The 16,290-nt window shown below is 42.4% G+C and overlaps 1 protein-coding gene across 1 annotated transcript in view; it reads right to left on the bottom strand.

The window, feature by feature from the left end:
• Positions 1-529: 529 nt before the first annotated feature.
• The window catches only part of GUCY2F (guanylate cyclase 2F, retinal), a 90,534-nt gene continuing 74,773 nt past the window's right edge, over positions 530-16,290 (bottom strand). Inside the window, exons 12-18 of the mRNA XM_039233529.1 lie at positions 15,145-15,308; positions 14,170-14,362; positions 10,674-10,848; positions 9,283-9,381; positions 6,341-6,435; positions 706-794; positions 530-617 (exon numbers count right to left, since the gene is read on the bottom strand). Coding sequence (XP_039089460.1) covers positions 530-617; positions 706-794; positions 6,341-6,435; positions 9,283-9,381; positions 10,674-10,848; positions 14,170-14,362; positions 15,145-15,308 — 903 coding nt within the window. The remainder of the gene's footprint in view (positions 618-705; positions 795-6,340; positions 6,436-9,282; positions 9,382-10,673; positions 10,849-14,169; positions 14,363-15,144; positions 15,309-16,290) is intronic.

Here is a 16,290-nt window from a genome sequence, read left to right as displayed (position 1 = left end):
AGGCATTCAATGAGTAACCAGTCTTAATTTTGGTTGCAATGCCAACCTCAGAAGGGATCAAGCACACCTCCAGAGGAAATGACATAACATCTCCTGAAAGATGGTCTTGCCAATGGATCCTGGGGAAAAGGGATCATCATAATATTGCTATGTTGCTGAGATAGATGTAAATCTACAAAGACCTGAGGTGGCTCATCATGTGGTCCAGGTGCTCAACAATGAAACAGACAAGTGCACCTGCCTGATAACTGGATAATGAGGCCAGCCTTGTTAACATTCAAATATGTTATCAGAGCAGGAGGCAAGGGTCTCTCCCAGGCCAGGGCAGCCGACCTCCCTCAGATGTAGCTTGCTCTGCAATGGGCCTCCCCACAAGGTATTTGCTCAACTCAGTGGAGCTTGGAAATTCACCAACTCCATCATACTCTGCCAACAGAATGTAGGCTGAGACTGGCACCCATGCCAAAGGGAGCCCTGGCTTTGAAAATTTGGCAAGCTCCCGTGGTCTGTTTTCCTGCTGGCCATTACCTTATGGCTTATTTCTCACCAGCTGCCTTTCTGCTTTTCTTCTTTGGAAGGCTGCAATCTCCACTGGTTGCAGACCATGGCCTACTTGTCTGTGGGACAGGAAAGACACAAAAATAGTGAAGAGAGTGGAGGAGAGCAGACATAGGAAGACTCTAATTAAGCCTGAACTCTACTTACCCATCTTTGCCCACTGGCGGGGGCACAGGAAGGGGTTTTGTGAAGCCTTTTTTTCCAACCAGCCAGAAGGTCTCTTCTGTGCCTTTGCCCTTATTATAGAAAATACAGAAAATCTTAAACATGCTATAACTGATTTTCCTAAAGATGTCCTTCTGGTCAATGGGGTATAAGCATTTAGTTTGGCTCAGAAATTGCCTCTGCTTTCCCCTATCACCACTCCCTGGACTCTTCCTTTCTACACAGCTTCCTTGCTATTTATACCTGAGGCTCAGGCAACCTCCATAAGCTGACACAGCATGCAGGTGAAAAGTGAACACCATTTCAAGCTGTCATCCAGATGTTTTGTCTACCCACTGCCACACAGCTCCATCTTTGGGACATGTGGCTTTTTGGCTTCATAGTAACCAAACATCTGAATGCTGAATTCAAGATTTTGTTTCTCATTTTTGCCCTTATCTTTTGGCATTATGCATCCTGTTGTCTTTCATATCCAGAGTATGCATATTCAGAGTCTACATCTCCCAAGCACTTGCCATACAAAGGCTCTCACAATACCCCCAAAATGGAATAGAAATGGAAAGCAGGATGTGCGACTTTAAAGGCGAGGGCATCCTGGCTGCTTTGAGAAGTCTACATTTCTGCAGTGTTTTTTTCTTCCTTCCAAGGCATTCTTATAGGCAGAGAGAGACTCCAGGGCCTCCATCTACAACCCAGTTCTTTGGTTGTCAAGAACCATGGGTCTGAGAAGAGAAAGGGAGTGCAAACTCCAGCTGATCATTTTCTAACTCTGCTTTGCTCCCCTCTTTCCAGTAAACCCTCCTCTCAAAGTGTTTCACTCTCCTCCTCTCAATTCTCTTTTATATGTTCTCTCATTTCCTCCAATCCATAAGAAAAAAAATTCTCAGTTTACTAAGACTGAGAAAAGTAATGGGATGTGGTTCCAACTCATTAATCTGAAATGTGGTCTCACTCTCGGCTGATCTCATTTGGAACAGTTCTAAATTGTTGAACTTAGAGATTCCAATTAAGTTTGCCCCCCTTTAAATATCCAATCCATTGTTCTCTATTTTACATCACATATATTCATTCCTTAACAATAATGACAACAACCATAGTAATAATAAGCACATTTAACAGGTGAATCTCAAAGCATTTCACAGATATTTGGTTCAAGGCTCTGATAAAGGCCACTATAGGAAAGTAGGAGGAGAATACCACAACAGACCAACCTTTGCTAGTTGGCAACCAACTCACCCTAAACCTCAAATAATTGGACTGTTTGGAGCCACTCTGTTTTCAGAAGAAATGAACAACTTTAAAATATACTAATATCACTCATTCTTACATTTATTCCACCCTTACTGAACTAGGTTTGGAAATACAGAGATGGCTCTGTCCTTCAGGAGCTCACAGTGTACTTAAATAAAAACACTGTCAGGCCATGCTGTGGGCTCTAAATAGGAGCAAAACTTTTCTGCCTCCTAAACTTTCTTATTCACAATACCTAGTGTATTGTCTCATACAGAACAGTTGCTCAGTAAATGACTGCTCCATTAACTAGAAAACTCAAGCCTTGAGCACTTGGAATACTCAAGCTGTCATTCAGCCTCTTTTTGCTAAAACATACTCCTAAAGCTCAAACTTGAGGGTCCCAACCCCCAGGCATATTTGGCTGTTTTTCTTGAGACCTAGAGGCTATCAGGACGGCATGCCAATCCCCAGGGGAGCTTTGTAGATGCCAGAGTTGTCCAGATATTTGGGTGAGTCCTGGGACACACCGGGATACCAAAACTAATGGTTGCAAAAGAGAATGGGAGTGTTATGGACTCAGGCAGGTTTCCAAATAAAAGAGTATGCAGGGTAGCCCCAGGGACTCTCTGAGGTTTTGGAGCCCATCCAGGAGAATTCTTAGAATCCTAACTCTGTTTACCCACCCTACTTCCAAAATTCTGCTGAAGAGAGAGAAAATGTGTGTGTGAGGGGGTGCAAGTATGCAATAACCAAAACCTAAAGCAAATCCTTTGGCTTGGTATCAATCCCTACAGAGTCCCAGAGACCCCCCTCTCCTAAATAATAGCATCTTACTTTGGCCTGACACCTTTAAGACATTTTGGCATCTCCCATGTTTTTTAACTCTCACAAAAACTCTAGAAGGTGGGTTTATTATTAACTTCATTCTGCAAATAGGGACACTAAGTTTCATGGAAATTGAATGACTTGTCAATAAGCAGGCATAGCTGGAACTTGAAACCAATTTTACTAGACTCCAAGTTTTATTTATTTTCTTTTTAATATTACTTAGCTATTTTTATTGAGGTATAACTGACATATAGCTTTATATTAATTTCAGGTGCACAATACAATGATTCGATATTATAAAACGATCATCACAGTAAGTCTAGTTAATGTCTTAGACTCCAAATTTTAAATGCTCTTCCTTCTATACAATACAGCTTTTCCAACACACTGGAGTCAAGGGGCAGGTCTGGAGGCCAAAAAGCAACTGTTGGGAATTTTAAACCTTGTGATTAATGAGCTTCCTGATAATCACAGGTCAGAAGAGGCCTCTATGTGAAGAAATGAAAGCACAGAGAGGATAAAGTTACTTGCCCAGTGTCACACATTGAGTCATTGATGGGACAAGAATTACAGACCAGACCTTCTGACCTTCATGACTCTGTCAATACAGCCTCATTATTTCTTAGCTCAATTGCTGGTGTGTGTGTGTGTGTGTGTGTGTGTGTGTGTGTGTACACATACATGTGTGCACATGCTTACACGTGTGTATACTTGTATATGTGTGTGTTAGGAGTTGAGGGTATGGGTGGAAGAGGTTGAGGAAAAGAGAGAAATCACTAATAAAACAGGACTACTGCCTAGGGGGCTATGAATCAAATACTATTTAGCCCCAGAATTCAGAGACAAGGTGACAAGTGTCCACCTCCAGCAAGGACATAAACTGGCTGAGAACAACCATTTGGGAAAGTCTTTTTGAAATGTAAACCTACCTAAGAAGCCCTAGTAAACATATCTGATAAGCCTAGATATATACACAGTCTCAGCAAGAAGCTTCCAACTTGTCAGAGAAATGGTAACTTAAACAGGACTCATGTAAGAAAAGAGGTAATAAGATGACATATCACCAGGCCATTAGGAGAGCAATATTAAAAAAAGCAGAATCAGCCAGTTAAGCACTCATGATTTGTTGCCAGTACAGGAAAAGTGGGAGTTGGAGTGGACAGTAGGACAACTCTCCAGAGAGGCTGAGCTTGTCACTTCTAAATGAGCCCTCCCCCAATCTACCTCAGTTTCCTCAGTCTGATGGCTTTCTTTGTAACCCTCATCCACCAAATTGCTCAACTGCGCTATGTATTCTCTCATCCAATCCAATCCACACCTTTGATTTCACTAAGGGAAACAACTTAAAGTGTCATCACTCCAAGGAAGGAGATGAAATAGGAAAATAGTGTTGTTGGTAGTGGATCCAGTCCTTGAGCCCAAGAGAAGAGGCTCTGATGGAAGAATTTCAAACATCAACCAGTTGGAAGGAGAGGATGTTTTCAGCCATCATCTTTGCCATCACACCTGGTGGTCTATCAAATGTGGTCCTTCTGACCCATGTCCTAAAGCAATTCTTCCTTTCCAGCAACACAGACTGAATGAGGGATGGAAATGTTGACTCAGAATTTCTGAAATGTGCTGGTGATATGGTCTTATTGGGGATATACTGCATGCCCCCAAGGGACAAGGAATCTCCTGTCCCCCAGTCCCTATTACGTAATGTCCAATACCTGCCTCTGGTAGGGGACAGGGGACAGAGGCAGAAAGGAGCTCTCATTTTCTCCCTTCCTTCTTTGGGTCTTACTTCCTATTCTCTTCTTTCTTATTGTGCCTTCCTTTCCCCTGGGGCTCTCTCTCTTCTCTTTCAGTATCTCCCTCTCAATCAGGAAGCCTCTACCACCTCAATAAGCGAGACCTGACAGGGCCTTAGGGGAAGTCTCTTCCTGCCTCTTTCTCCAACTTGCTGTAGCATGTTCCCAGATTCCCTGGGTTAAGGGAAAATATGAAGCTAGAAGGGGCCCTTTTGACATAGTCTTGCTTTTGTACTCAGAACACCCAAAGGTATAATTACTTCTGACTGGAATTTGGGGCATAATATAAACCATAAAGGCAGGTGATATTTTTTTCTTTTCAGTTTCAACAGTGTTACCTCTTCAGGTCTTCAGCTTTTAAATGAGGGAATCTGTGCCCAGCAATACAGAGAGGAAAGTGCCTCAGGAAATAAAGCTGCCTTTGTCCTCCTCTACTGAGAAATGACAATATATAGAGGGATTACAAAAGCCTTTGAGTGATTTGATTCACTGTTAAAGTAATATTGCTACTCCTATCATCTCACTGACTTCTCTGCAGAGGTGGGAAAGAAACCTCTGTCCCCTCATAAATGACTCATTCCACCTGCTAGAAGATATTAGGATCTATTGGAAGAGACACACTAGAACTAACCAGAAAAGAAATTGATCAACTAGAATCAAGCCTTCCAAAACTTTAACTTCTGAAAACCTTTCCCATGTAAATTTCTGCCATTTGAAGAAAGCATGCCAATGACAGAAACAAATTATGCATCATTCAATACCCAGGTGTTGCTTTGCCCAAGCATAATCACTGAGAAAATAATTTTCCTGCATAATGGTATCATGGAAAGGGTACTGAGTAGGAATTCAGGCTTCCTGGCTTTTGGCCTCATTCTGCCATCAAATGCCTGTGTGACCCTGATCAAATTACTTCACCTCTCTGGGCCTTGGTTCTTCATCTCAAAATAAAGAAGTTAGATGTTCAGATATCTAGAGTCTCTTACAAATGGGGCAGCCAGGGGCTCTGGGTTTATTCTGAGGAAGATGAAAATAATCCAGTAGAGATGGAAAAGAGAAAGAGAGAGAGAGAGGAAGGAAGGAAGGAAGGAAGGAAGGAAGGAAGGAAGGAAGGAAGGAAAAAATACTGGAGGGAGGGAGGGAAAGTGGGAGGAAAGGAGGATGGAAGGAAGGGAACGGGGAAAATCATTCTAATCCTGAATCCCAGATCAAATGATAGTCCTAACAGAGAGAAAAGGTGCTGCAAAATGTCTTTCATGGGAACTGACTTTATTCCCCCCGGTCCTTTGGGAAAGACATAAAGCCTCTCTGTAAATGGAAGGTCAATGGTGTGAATGAAAAATTTAAAAGGGTGGCCACTGAGCAGGCAAATAGAAAACCCAAACTCACCAATAACTTTACCTTATTGAACAATGTCTGGAGCTGCCAAAGAGTAAACACAATGGAAGTAAGAAAATGTAAATAATAGGGCAGCTCATTGAAAAACCAAATTCTGGGCAATTCTTTTAGAAAAAAAGATACAGCTCATAGTCTGAAAAATTCAGGAGTCTTAACAATCCCCCTTATTGTAGCCATAGTTAAAGAGAAGAAAACCGAGGCAAAAAGGGACAATCTCTTGGGAATGGCAAACAGGGCTGGATATTCTGCCCGAATTATAGCCCTACGTCCCAGACATCCATGTAAACTCTTTCAGCAGACCATGACCTCTCCAGAAGCAGGTGTGTCCAAGTGGTTTGATTTAAAGAAAAAACAAAAGGACATTATACCCTGAGCTCTGTCCTTCCTCGAAGCTCCACTTCATAGCCCTCACTGAGAGCTCGAAGAATTGTCACAGTGCTGTGACTGACATGAATGCGATAAGCTGTAAAAAGAAAGACAGAAGTGACTCTGGATCCTTTCAGGTAAAATCAATGAGAAAATATTAATGTAATAAATGCCCCTGCTTCTAAATGAATGAGACCCTCAAAAAGTGCCTGAGAGAGAGCGAGCTTCAGTTAGGGTTTCACAGGAGGAGGAACGGGGAGTGATGGCCTTCCTCACCAGGCCCAAATAAGGTGTTAGCTGTAGCACCTATCAGCCTCCTAGACACTATCTCAGATGAAAGGCCATGCAATAGAAAGGTGTTAATTTAACTTGAGGGTTGTGATTGAGAAACCAGCTACCACTACTGTGCTCCCAGCTGAAACGTGACCTCCTTAGAGGGAAGTTTGGCTTCAGCAGCTTCTTTCACAGGCTGCTGCCAAAGCAGAACTCCCAAGGTCTACATACCCTACTTAAGAGACAAAAGGTGTCTTTCTTCATACACATCCATACAACTATCTTTCAGTGTTGCTGTACTTAAAATAAAACATCAATAAAAAAACGTCCCAAGACCTCTGTCAACATTCTGTGGCAATTGTACATTTATACCTTTCCTTTGGGTGAATGCATCTAGCTGTGTACACACACGAATGTATTATTTTCCAACTAATGAGCCCAACCCGGGATAAGAGTGTTCTACATGGAGAACGATGACTAAAAATTTTATGTAATTCTTTGGTGAAAAACAATAATTTATTAACTGAGGTAGAATCCTTGACTTTCCTGAAAACTATTATCCTATGAAGTGAGACTTTGTTCAAGTTGGGTCTTAAATAAAAGTCCAAGACATTCCCACACACACTTGAGAAAATAATTCATTCAGAAGCTGAGAGCAATCAAAGTTGGAAGGCGTGGCTAAAAAGAACTGCAAGAAATTTCTGCTTTGTGTACTCATAATAATTTTCGTTCTCTTCATAGTTCAGTACTATTGTTTGTGTCTTTCTCAGTAACTCATGCTCACCCAAAATCTCTCCTCAAAAAGGGTTCCTAAAAGCCACATGTGCATCTGGGTGTTCCTAGCCAGCACTACGTGTGCCATTCCACTAGCATCTGGTCGCCAGTCATAATCCTACTAGTGGGGAACACATAGGCCAAAAAAAAGAGAGATAGCTCATTCCAACAAGCATCCAGTTGTGTGGCAAGGAGAATCATGCCAAGACTGGGTCACTAGTTACTTCCATTCCAGAACCAGTTAATTCAACTGGGCATAAAGGAGATATTGATGAAATTAATTTTTCAATACCCATGACATGTCCTGATCTCATATACAACATGAGGCTCCCTCTTTATAAATCTTCAATCAAGTGTGGAGCTTACTCCCATATTTCACAGCTCCTTTAGTGCTGTGACATGTGTATGTTTCTTTGTATCCCTCACAATGCATTACTTGCATAGTCAGTTGCTTAATAAACACCTGCTGTGCATGATTCACTCCATTTTCTTCTTCCTAGCTGATCACTGGACAAGGTGCTACCTAAATCTGAAAATTCAATTTCTGCTCTCAGCTCTGTATTTCCAATATGTAATGAGTGGAGTTTCCCTGGTGCAGACCAGAATATGACTTCAGTCTTCTACAAGCTTACATCAGTCCAAAGTACCATGCCAAATCTGCATTGCAGTTCCATGATCAATTTCACTTCATCTTGAGTTGCACTTCAAGAGCAAAGTCATATGCATGCAGCAGTTCCTGGATGACTACTTCCATGGCTTCAGCCATGTCTGTAGAGTTCGAAGACTTTCCCAGATGTCAGAAAATTTATTCTGACAACAGCTTCTAAGTTCCGTGCTGCCTCCTTAATCATAGCCGCACAGGCTAGATTGACTAAGACTGGACCCATTGTGCAAGCCTGTTTCTGCACATGAGTGATGAGGAGTGGGGTCAGACAGGGCACCACCCACTGTGATACAGGCCACCATATCATCGGGGACTAGTTTGTGTATATTGCTGGAGATTGGGACGAGCTTGTCTTGCCTAGTAGCAGCCAGAGCCAAGGCTGCTAAGAGCTTCAATGTTTTTAAAACATAAAATCCATGAAAACTGTATATAGAACCTATTATTGTGTTCTATACTTTTCCTATATTAGCATAAACAAATTGCTTTGCTCAACCATGATAAAGGTAAAAGCACATTGTGATTCTGGCATTGCCTTAGTAGTGGCAGTACATAACCAATAAAGAGGCACCAGCAACAGACAGATGGTATAATGGTTTGTGCAGTTTTATTCTCAAAGAAGGGGGGAAGAAATGGTATCTTTGATACCATGGATGTTTTGATAGAAACTAAAGGTTTCATATATAGGCAAATTGGAATTAATTATTTCAGATTTCCAAACTCCTTAGGCTGAGGAATTATTGCTAGCTCAATTCAAGGAGGGCTCTTTGATAAAATCAGAACTCCCGGGATCCTGACTAGTCCAGAAAGAGGACTAGAGCAGCAAACACCAGTGTTATAGGAGGCAGCTTACTCTGGGTATGTCTCCAGAAACTAGTTGAAAAACTAAAAATGCCAGTTCCTTACTTATTTTTTTCAACACGACTTCCCCAACCCCACCAGGCTGGCCAATTTTTTTTTTCTTTACCCAAAGGACACTTTTAGTTGCTTTCAGCAAATTGACTGACTATTTCAGTGTCACTTAGCTACAGCTGCATTTCTAGAACAAGAAAGATACATGTTTAATCCAACATCACCCCCTACTGGCTTGCTATTAGAGACCAGGAAATATGTGTATAAAATCTCCTTAATCTTTTCAAATTATGTTTTATTTAAAAAAAAAAAACATTAAAATCTCCTTCCCCCTCTTGAAGAATAGTCAGTTTTCCAATCCGATCCCATCATTTAGTTACTCACGTAACCCTGTTGATTCCATCCGAGAAGCTGTGTTCACAGTGTCTCCAAACAGGCAGTATCTGGGCATAGTGAGACCCACCACTCCTGCAACAACTGGCCCTGTAGGGTAGCAAGGGGAGGAATGTTGCTGCATAAAAGCACAAAGTTGCCACCAAATAGCTCTGGGAATCTGAAGGAAGTGCAAAATGAGTAATAAACCCTTTGCCCTACAAGAAAGCACATTTATAACGATGCAAACATGACTGCCTTTCTGATTTACACTCTTGTTCTAAGTAACAGTTACACCCAAGATGCTTATATCTGTCAACAGGGACAAAAAAGCATGAATCCCAAACCAAAAAGGCCTGGGCAGGGACTTGGGATCCAAGCATGTTTGTTGAAATAAAAAAATGTGACCCTTTCATATGTCTTAGGATTGGAAGGAGGGATCTCATGGGCATATTTATTTCCCAAAAGAATTACTGCTAAGACAATTGGAAAATCAGGGTGAGGGAGGAGTCAAGGAGGATGACTCCCAAGGCTAACTGGAATAACTAGGTGAATGGTAGTACCATCAACTGAAATAGAGAATAAATACCAGAAGAGGAGGAAGCCCATGTGGGAAGAAAATAATTCTGTTTTGGATTTGAGTCTAAAGTCCATGGGGACCATTCAGGTGGAGATTTCAGCAGCAAGCTTGATAGACAAGGATGAAGCTTAAGGGAGAACACTTGTGCTGAAGGTGTGGAGCCAGAAGCCATCAGTGTACAAATGGTAGTTAAGCATAAATGTGAATGAGAGACGAGCATGTGAGGAGAGAAAAACAGTGGATGAAAGACTGAGCCTTGGGGAATATCAACATTCAAGGGACAGAGAGAGACAGAAGAGATTATCAGACAATGGTAGGAAATGGAAGCCAGGTTGCAAAACAGAAATCAAGAAATGCAGATAGCAAGGAGACCACAACTCAGAGCACTGCAGAAAATGGGGGAGCAGCCAGAGTTAGAGAGTAGGAATTGCTCAAAAGAGCCAGTAAATCACAAGGAGAAAAACCATTCAGAGAGTGAGGAGTCTGTCATAAAAGCCAGTTGAGGGAATGTTAGGCATAAAGTAATCAGGGGCATAGTACCCTTTTTCTAATCTTCCCTTGAGGCAGATAGGAAATGTTGGCTCTAACAAGAAAGGTAGATTGAAAGGGTTTGGGACCTATGACAAGAACTGCTGCCCACCGGGGTAGTGCAGGTGCTGGTAAGAGAGTAAAACTTGGGTAAGCATAAAGAAACTGTGCAGCACTAGATACCTGGGTAAAACAGCTGACAGTAATCAAGGAAGTACTACCCTCCCCCACCTTTTCTACCCTTCTCTTGAGGCACATGGGAATGTATTTTCTTACTTTAGCTGGCCGTTGTTACCTGAATGCAGGCCTATTCGAATCCGGACTGGCACCTCTGGCATGTGTCGCATCTTGAAGGTACCCACAGAGCTCAGGATATCTAGGGACATGTTTGCAATCTCAGCTGCATGCCTACTGCCATTCCTCTTTGGGAGGCCTGAGGCCACCATATAAGCATCTCCAATGGTCTCTACCTGGGAATCAGAGGAAATAGAATTAACAGGCAGATAACGTGTGTGTGTGTGTGTCCGTGTGTGTGTGTGTGTGTGTGCATGCATGTGTGTGTGTGCGTGCACACATGCCCATGTGTCTATGTTTCACAGAGCTTAAGGAATATGATGGAGGCTTACTTCTTGTAAAGTGAGGAAGACAGAGCAAGACTGTCAGTGGTTCAAGGTCTGGCTGAACATTAGAATTATTTAAGGAGCTTTATGAAAAAAAATACTGATTTATAGGTCCCACACCGATAGATCTTGAAATAGGTACAGCTACTTTGCATATTCCTGGATGACCCCGGAGAACTATCAGGCTCCAAGTAATTCCTGGGGAAAGGGGAAAGGGAGATTTCTCGGACTGCCCATGGACTTCCATGGAAGAGCTCCCTACCTAAAGGTGCATATGGCACTCTTCTAGCAAAGCATTTCTCTAGATGATTTCAGGTAAATGAACTGGGGCAGCCTTAAGGCAAATAGAGAGAAAGGGAAAGGAAGGAGGTATAAGAGATTGTTCCTTCTGCTTTGCCTTGCTAATATGATGGGATTAGTTTTTCAGTTCCTTGGGTCTGGGAACTGGGTCTTTTTCCACCAGCTAGCTCCTCCTCTTCTGGTGCTACCTCTCTAAGGTGCATGTGGCAGTAATGCCCTCAACTGCTTTGTAAGGGGCAGGTAGGGCTGGACACTTGTAAAGAAAGGAAATATGTATTCCTCGTCTCCCCAACAGAAGTGTCCTCACTCTTCTGGGTGACTAGGAGGTTGAAGCTTTTCAAGTAAATCCAAAAGATAAGTAAGCTGAAAGGATTTCCGTGAAATGTGCCAGTCTGGCTCTACTGGGATATGTTTGGGTCCAGTTAAAATCCATGTTCTTCTAGACAACTGCACTCACAGAGTGCAGTAGTTAAGACCATGAAATTCTGATGTCATACCCCCTTGGTTAGAATCCCAGATATGCCATTTACAGACTGCATGGCTTTGGCAAGCCACTTAACTACTCTGTGCTTATTTGTAAAATAGAATAATGACACTAACTACCTTATAGAGTTTTCTAAGGACTAAATAACATGATATATGCCAAAGCACTTAAAACCTGTCTGGTAGATGATAAGGGCAAGCTAGCAGCAGCAGCAGCAGCATCAACCATCATCATCATCATCATCATCATACTAATATGTCTTGACATAAACCATGGGATGGTGGCTATGACTCAGCTCCAGAGACAGTTTAGTAATCAGCAATAGGCCCCTCATCATGACTTTATATATAGCCAATAACAATAATGCTTTGAACCCATGAGGCTTTGTACCTCACCCTGCTTCCATCCAGGGCCTCCCTTACCTGGTGCAATTTGAGAAAAGGATCCCTACCCTCAAATATGCATGCCTGCCTGCGCAGAGGAAGGCAATGGGTACGATGCAAATGTTACATGGGAAGGAGAGACTCACTGACTGGCCATTATCAAAGAATAGTGGTTGGCTCTTCCCCCAAATGAGTCAGTCACCCAGGAGTCTCCACAGATATGGATGAGGATATTAGAAGGTAGAGAGCAAGAGCACTGCCTAGTCTTGGTGTGAGACTGCTGTGGGGAATTGTGGGAGACATGAGCCAGCAGAAGGACACAAAAAGGACAGAGGACATATAGAAAGAGGTCTGGTTGAGAATGGGTGGTGGCAGAACAATTGAAGCTGAAAACAAAGCACCAACTTCGTAATTCTGCAGTAACCTTCTCACTTCCATTTCAGATTATCAAGAGCCAGGGAAAGTGATTCCAATTTTATAGGTAAAGAAAACGAAAACACAAACGGGTTTGGTGAGTCACTTCTAGTTCAATTTTTATTTCCTTTGCACAGTTGCTTTTAATAAAGAGGACTGAAAAATTAGATTTCACTTTTGGATTTTGTATAGCCCTGGTCTATCCTGGAAACAGCCTACTAACTCCCTACTGCAGCCATGAAGTACCAAAAGATCTTATGGCCTCATTCCTAGGACTTCCAACAATTGTCTGAACAGTATCAGCTGCATCGATTAAACCAGTGGCTGTGTTACTGCCCACGCTGAATTATCTTTGATTTTAGTTTCAACTGAATTAGCGTTTGGTGATTTGTTTTTCTCTTCAAGCTGCTTGAGCTGAACAAGTTAAGACAGGTAGTCTGATTCCATGGATTTTTCCTCCACTGTGGTTTCCATGTGTGCTTCTTGATTAGTTTGCAGCTCCTGCTGATTGACAGGTATGATGTCTATTTCTGAGCCCTATTTAGGTGGCTTGGCCTAGCCCTGAGGCTCTCTACCTGACCTGAAAGGGCCCTGTCTAATCTGAGATAAACACATTGCCCTGTGTATGATTTGAGAGTTGGAACATTTCAGACTACTGTGAAGGATCCAATGAATGGAGGTACTCATTCCACAGCTCTACCTTAGTTCCTGGGACAGAGAAGCTATCTGAAGTTTGGGATGCCTGGGGCATATTTCTCCATCAATAAGACAAGTATCCATGTTGCAGACAACATGGAAATGGCATTGCACAGCTGTAAGATTTTTAGTCATTTTCTCCCTCAATAAAGACAACACATAAAATCAAGGGTAAGGAAGCATAGCACACAAAATGAGTGAATGTAGTCATCTGTTCTCTGCTCATCTTCTGCAACCTTGATAGGAAGAGTGGAAATTGACAGCTGGAAGGACAGGGAGAAGGTGGGAGCAGGCAGCTGCAACCTCACAATTAATGACTTCCCTAGACTACTAGGTAGGCTCTTGGCTACCCGGTAGCAATCCCAAAGAGCCTCAGGTCTATTAGTTCTTTGACGTATGTAATGCCAGAATTCCCTCCTATATAAAAACAGTACCTAAGGGAGCAAACAACATGTATTAGATCTACACAAGCTTTACCAAGAGGAACTCTAGAGCAGTCACCAACTAGGGGCAAAACATCAGTGCATCTTCCGCTTCCCCTTCAGTACCTAGCATGATACTGCCTACAGTGTGGTTACTTAGCCACTGAAGCACAATAAACCTTTTTGCTCCAACCTCTTCTTAGTCTCAGTTTTAGAAAACAGCTCAGAGGAAATCTAACTAGCAATCTCTTGCTAGGTTCATACTGTTATTTTGTAAAGTGTGAAATTGTATGCATTCTATCTGACCTTCATTTCTAATAAGGTACCCATGGAAGTGGTATACTATTTAAATTTTACTTCCTAGACAACCATGTTCAGTAAAATTCTACCTTTTAATTTTGGAATGCATACTGATGAGCCTCATATAAAAATTTTCTCTCTAGAATATATAAGTCTCTGCTAAGTAACTTACCTTGTAGACATCGTGACTGCCAATGATGGCATCAAAGAGTGTGTACAGGTCATTGAGAAGATCCACCACCTCAATGGGCTCACTCATGGCAGAGATAGTGGTGAAGCCCACAATGTCACTGAAGTACAAGGTAACCAAGTCAAAGCCCTCAGGTTCAACCGTGCAGCCCTTTTTGAGGGATTCAGCAACTGACCTAAAAAGCAGACACAGCTATTCCTCAGAGGACACAGGCCTTCCTGCATGCCACACACACACATCTGCTAGAACATAATTTCTCCAAAAATTACTGCCAAGTAAATGATGAGGAAGAAGATGTCATCTGGATGAAAACATTAATTCTTTAATTTATTCTATAAACATATATTGAGTGTTTATGATGTGCCAGGCACTGTGCCAGATGTTGGAATATAGCACTGAACAGACAGTCTTGATGTGTCTTTTTGTGGAGTTTTCTCAGCCAGCTAAACTTCTTCATCAGCTGTCCTTTCACTCGGGGAATGTTCCTAGGTGGTTGCTTTGCATAAGACTAGTTCCCCTGATTATCTCCTAGAAGATCACTTTACAACATGATAAGGTGCCCTGGAAATTTTGGAACTGTATTAACAGATAAGGCTTTGATCTAAAGAAGGAAAACCCTAGAGAAACAACTCTGCCACTTTCCTTTAGGAACTCAAAGAACTGCCTCCTTTTAATTGGTCAACTTCCAGGCAAAGTCATGAAGTGACACATAGAAAAACTGAAGCACCAAAAACTTAAATGACCAGTATGATCCACAGGTAGTGGGAAATTAGGAAGTGTGCTCTTCTCCCTTGGTTTCCAATTCATCTTTGATTTGAAGGTGTGACTCAAACCTACTGGGAGTAGAGAGCATACAGGACAGGGGGAGGGAGCAGTTAGTTGATGGGTAATTTTTTTTCTATTTTTAATAGAACACACTGTTACAAGGATTCACACTCCTCAGGTGTTCACACATACGGTGGTAGCATCTGTGTTAGAAGCTTTTCCGTTTTCTGTTTTTCAATTTCCAGCTCTTCAGTCCGTTCCCGGATCAAATCTTCCAAGTTGCTAGAATATTGCTCCAACATCCGAAGCATAGAATCAATGATATTTGTCTTCTTCCCTTTATTGAAAGTTTTAAACTGGAGGTAAAACAGAAAAAGGAGCCAGGGAATTCTTAACCCCCAAACTCAGAGATGATGGATAGGACCCCTTATCAAAAATCCCTTCCTCCAAAATGCTAGGGCATGAGAAGTAAACCTAGGTATAAGTAGGAAAAGTCATCACTCAACTTCATTGTTACCCTGGTCCATTCCCAAGACTTTTTTCCCATGAGTACTTCTTCCCTTACCCTTCTAGTTCTTTGAAGTCTGAGCAAATGTGTTCTGGGAAGGATTCTTTAGCTCCCAGGTGCTGTCACATGAATAGTAGCCACTTCAAAGGCAATAGGATCTGGTCTTGAGCCCAGGCCATTTGTGAGTGGGATAAGAGGAAAGAGGGCAGGAAGCACTGTTCTACTCTTCTAGATAATCAACCTATGAAATCATCCTTACTTCCAATGCCACTGTGTTACCAGTTCTTTGACAGTAGGAGGTTCCTTGACTTCTTAAATATGACCCAAGAGCTACATGGTAAGATCTACCCCTATTTCTTAGCATGGGGTCCAGGAATAACGATGTCCCCTAGCACCTGCCCTTCATGTCAGTCAGGGTCATGTAGAAATTCAACTGGTCTTGTGCTATTCTGTGCACTGATCCTTTAGAGGTGGCTGCATGCCACAGATTTTTCATGTGCCCTCCTGAGACCCTGTTCGTCTACAGAGACAGGGAGCTTGGCATAGCACTGGAATCACAAGAGGGTAGCCCCTCCTTGCTGATGTGGTCAGCATGCATAAGGCTGTGTTTACAATAAAGACTGGTGGTAGTTTTGCGGAGCATACATCTAGAGGGAACCTAGCCCCATGAACCCTCTTATTCAGCTGGGTCACACTTAGCACTCAGTGCCCCAAAGCTGATACCAGGAGTTTCTTTCTGAGCTTGGTCCATGTCTACATGTCTACCAAGGTCCTACAGGTAATTTCAGTAGCCAGCTCAAATGCTTAAGGCTCCCCCTACTGCCTAACCC

The sequence above is a fragment of the Hyaena hyaena genome, unplaced genomic scaffold (genome assembly GCF_003009895.1).
Source record: "Hyaena hyaena isolate Hyena2069 unplaced genomic scaffold, ASM300989v1 scaffold_77, whole genome shotgun sequence".
NCBI classification, from domain to species: domain Eukaryota; kingdom Metazoa; phylum Chordata; class Mammalia; order Carnivora; family Hyaenidae; genus Hyaena; species Hyaena hyaena.
This window is presented reverse-complemented; position numbering and strand designations above follow the sequence as displayed.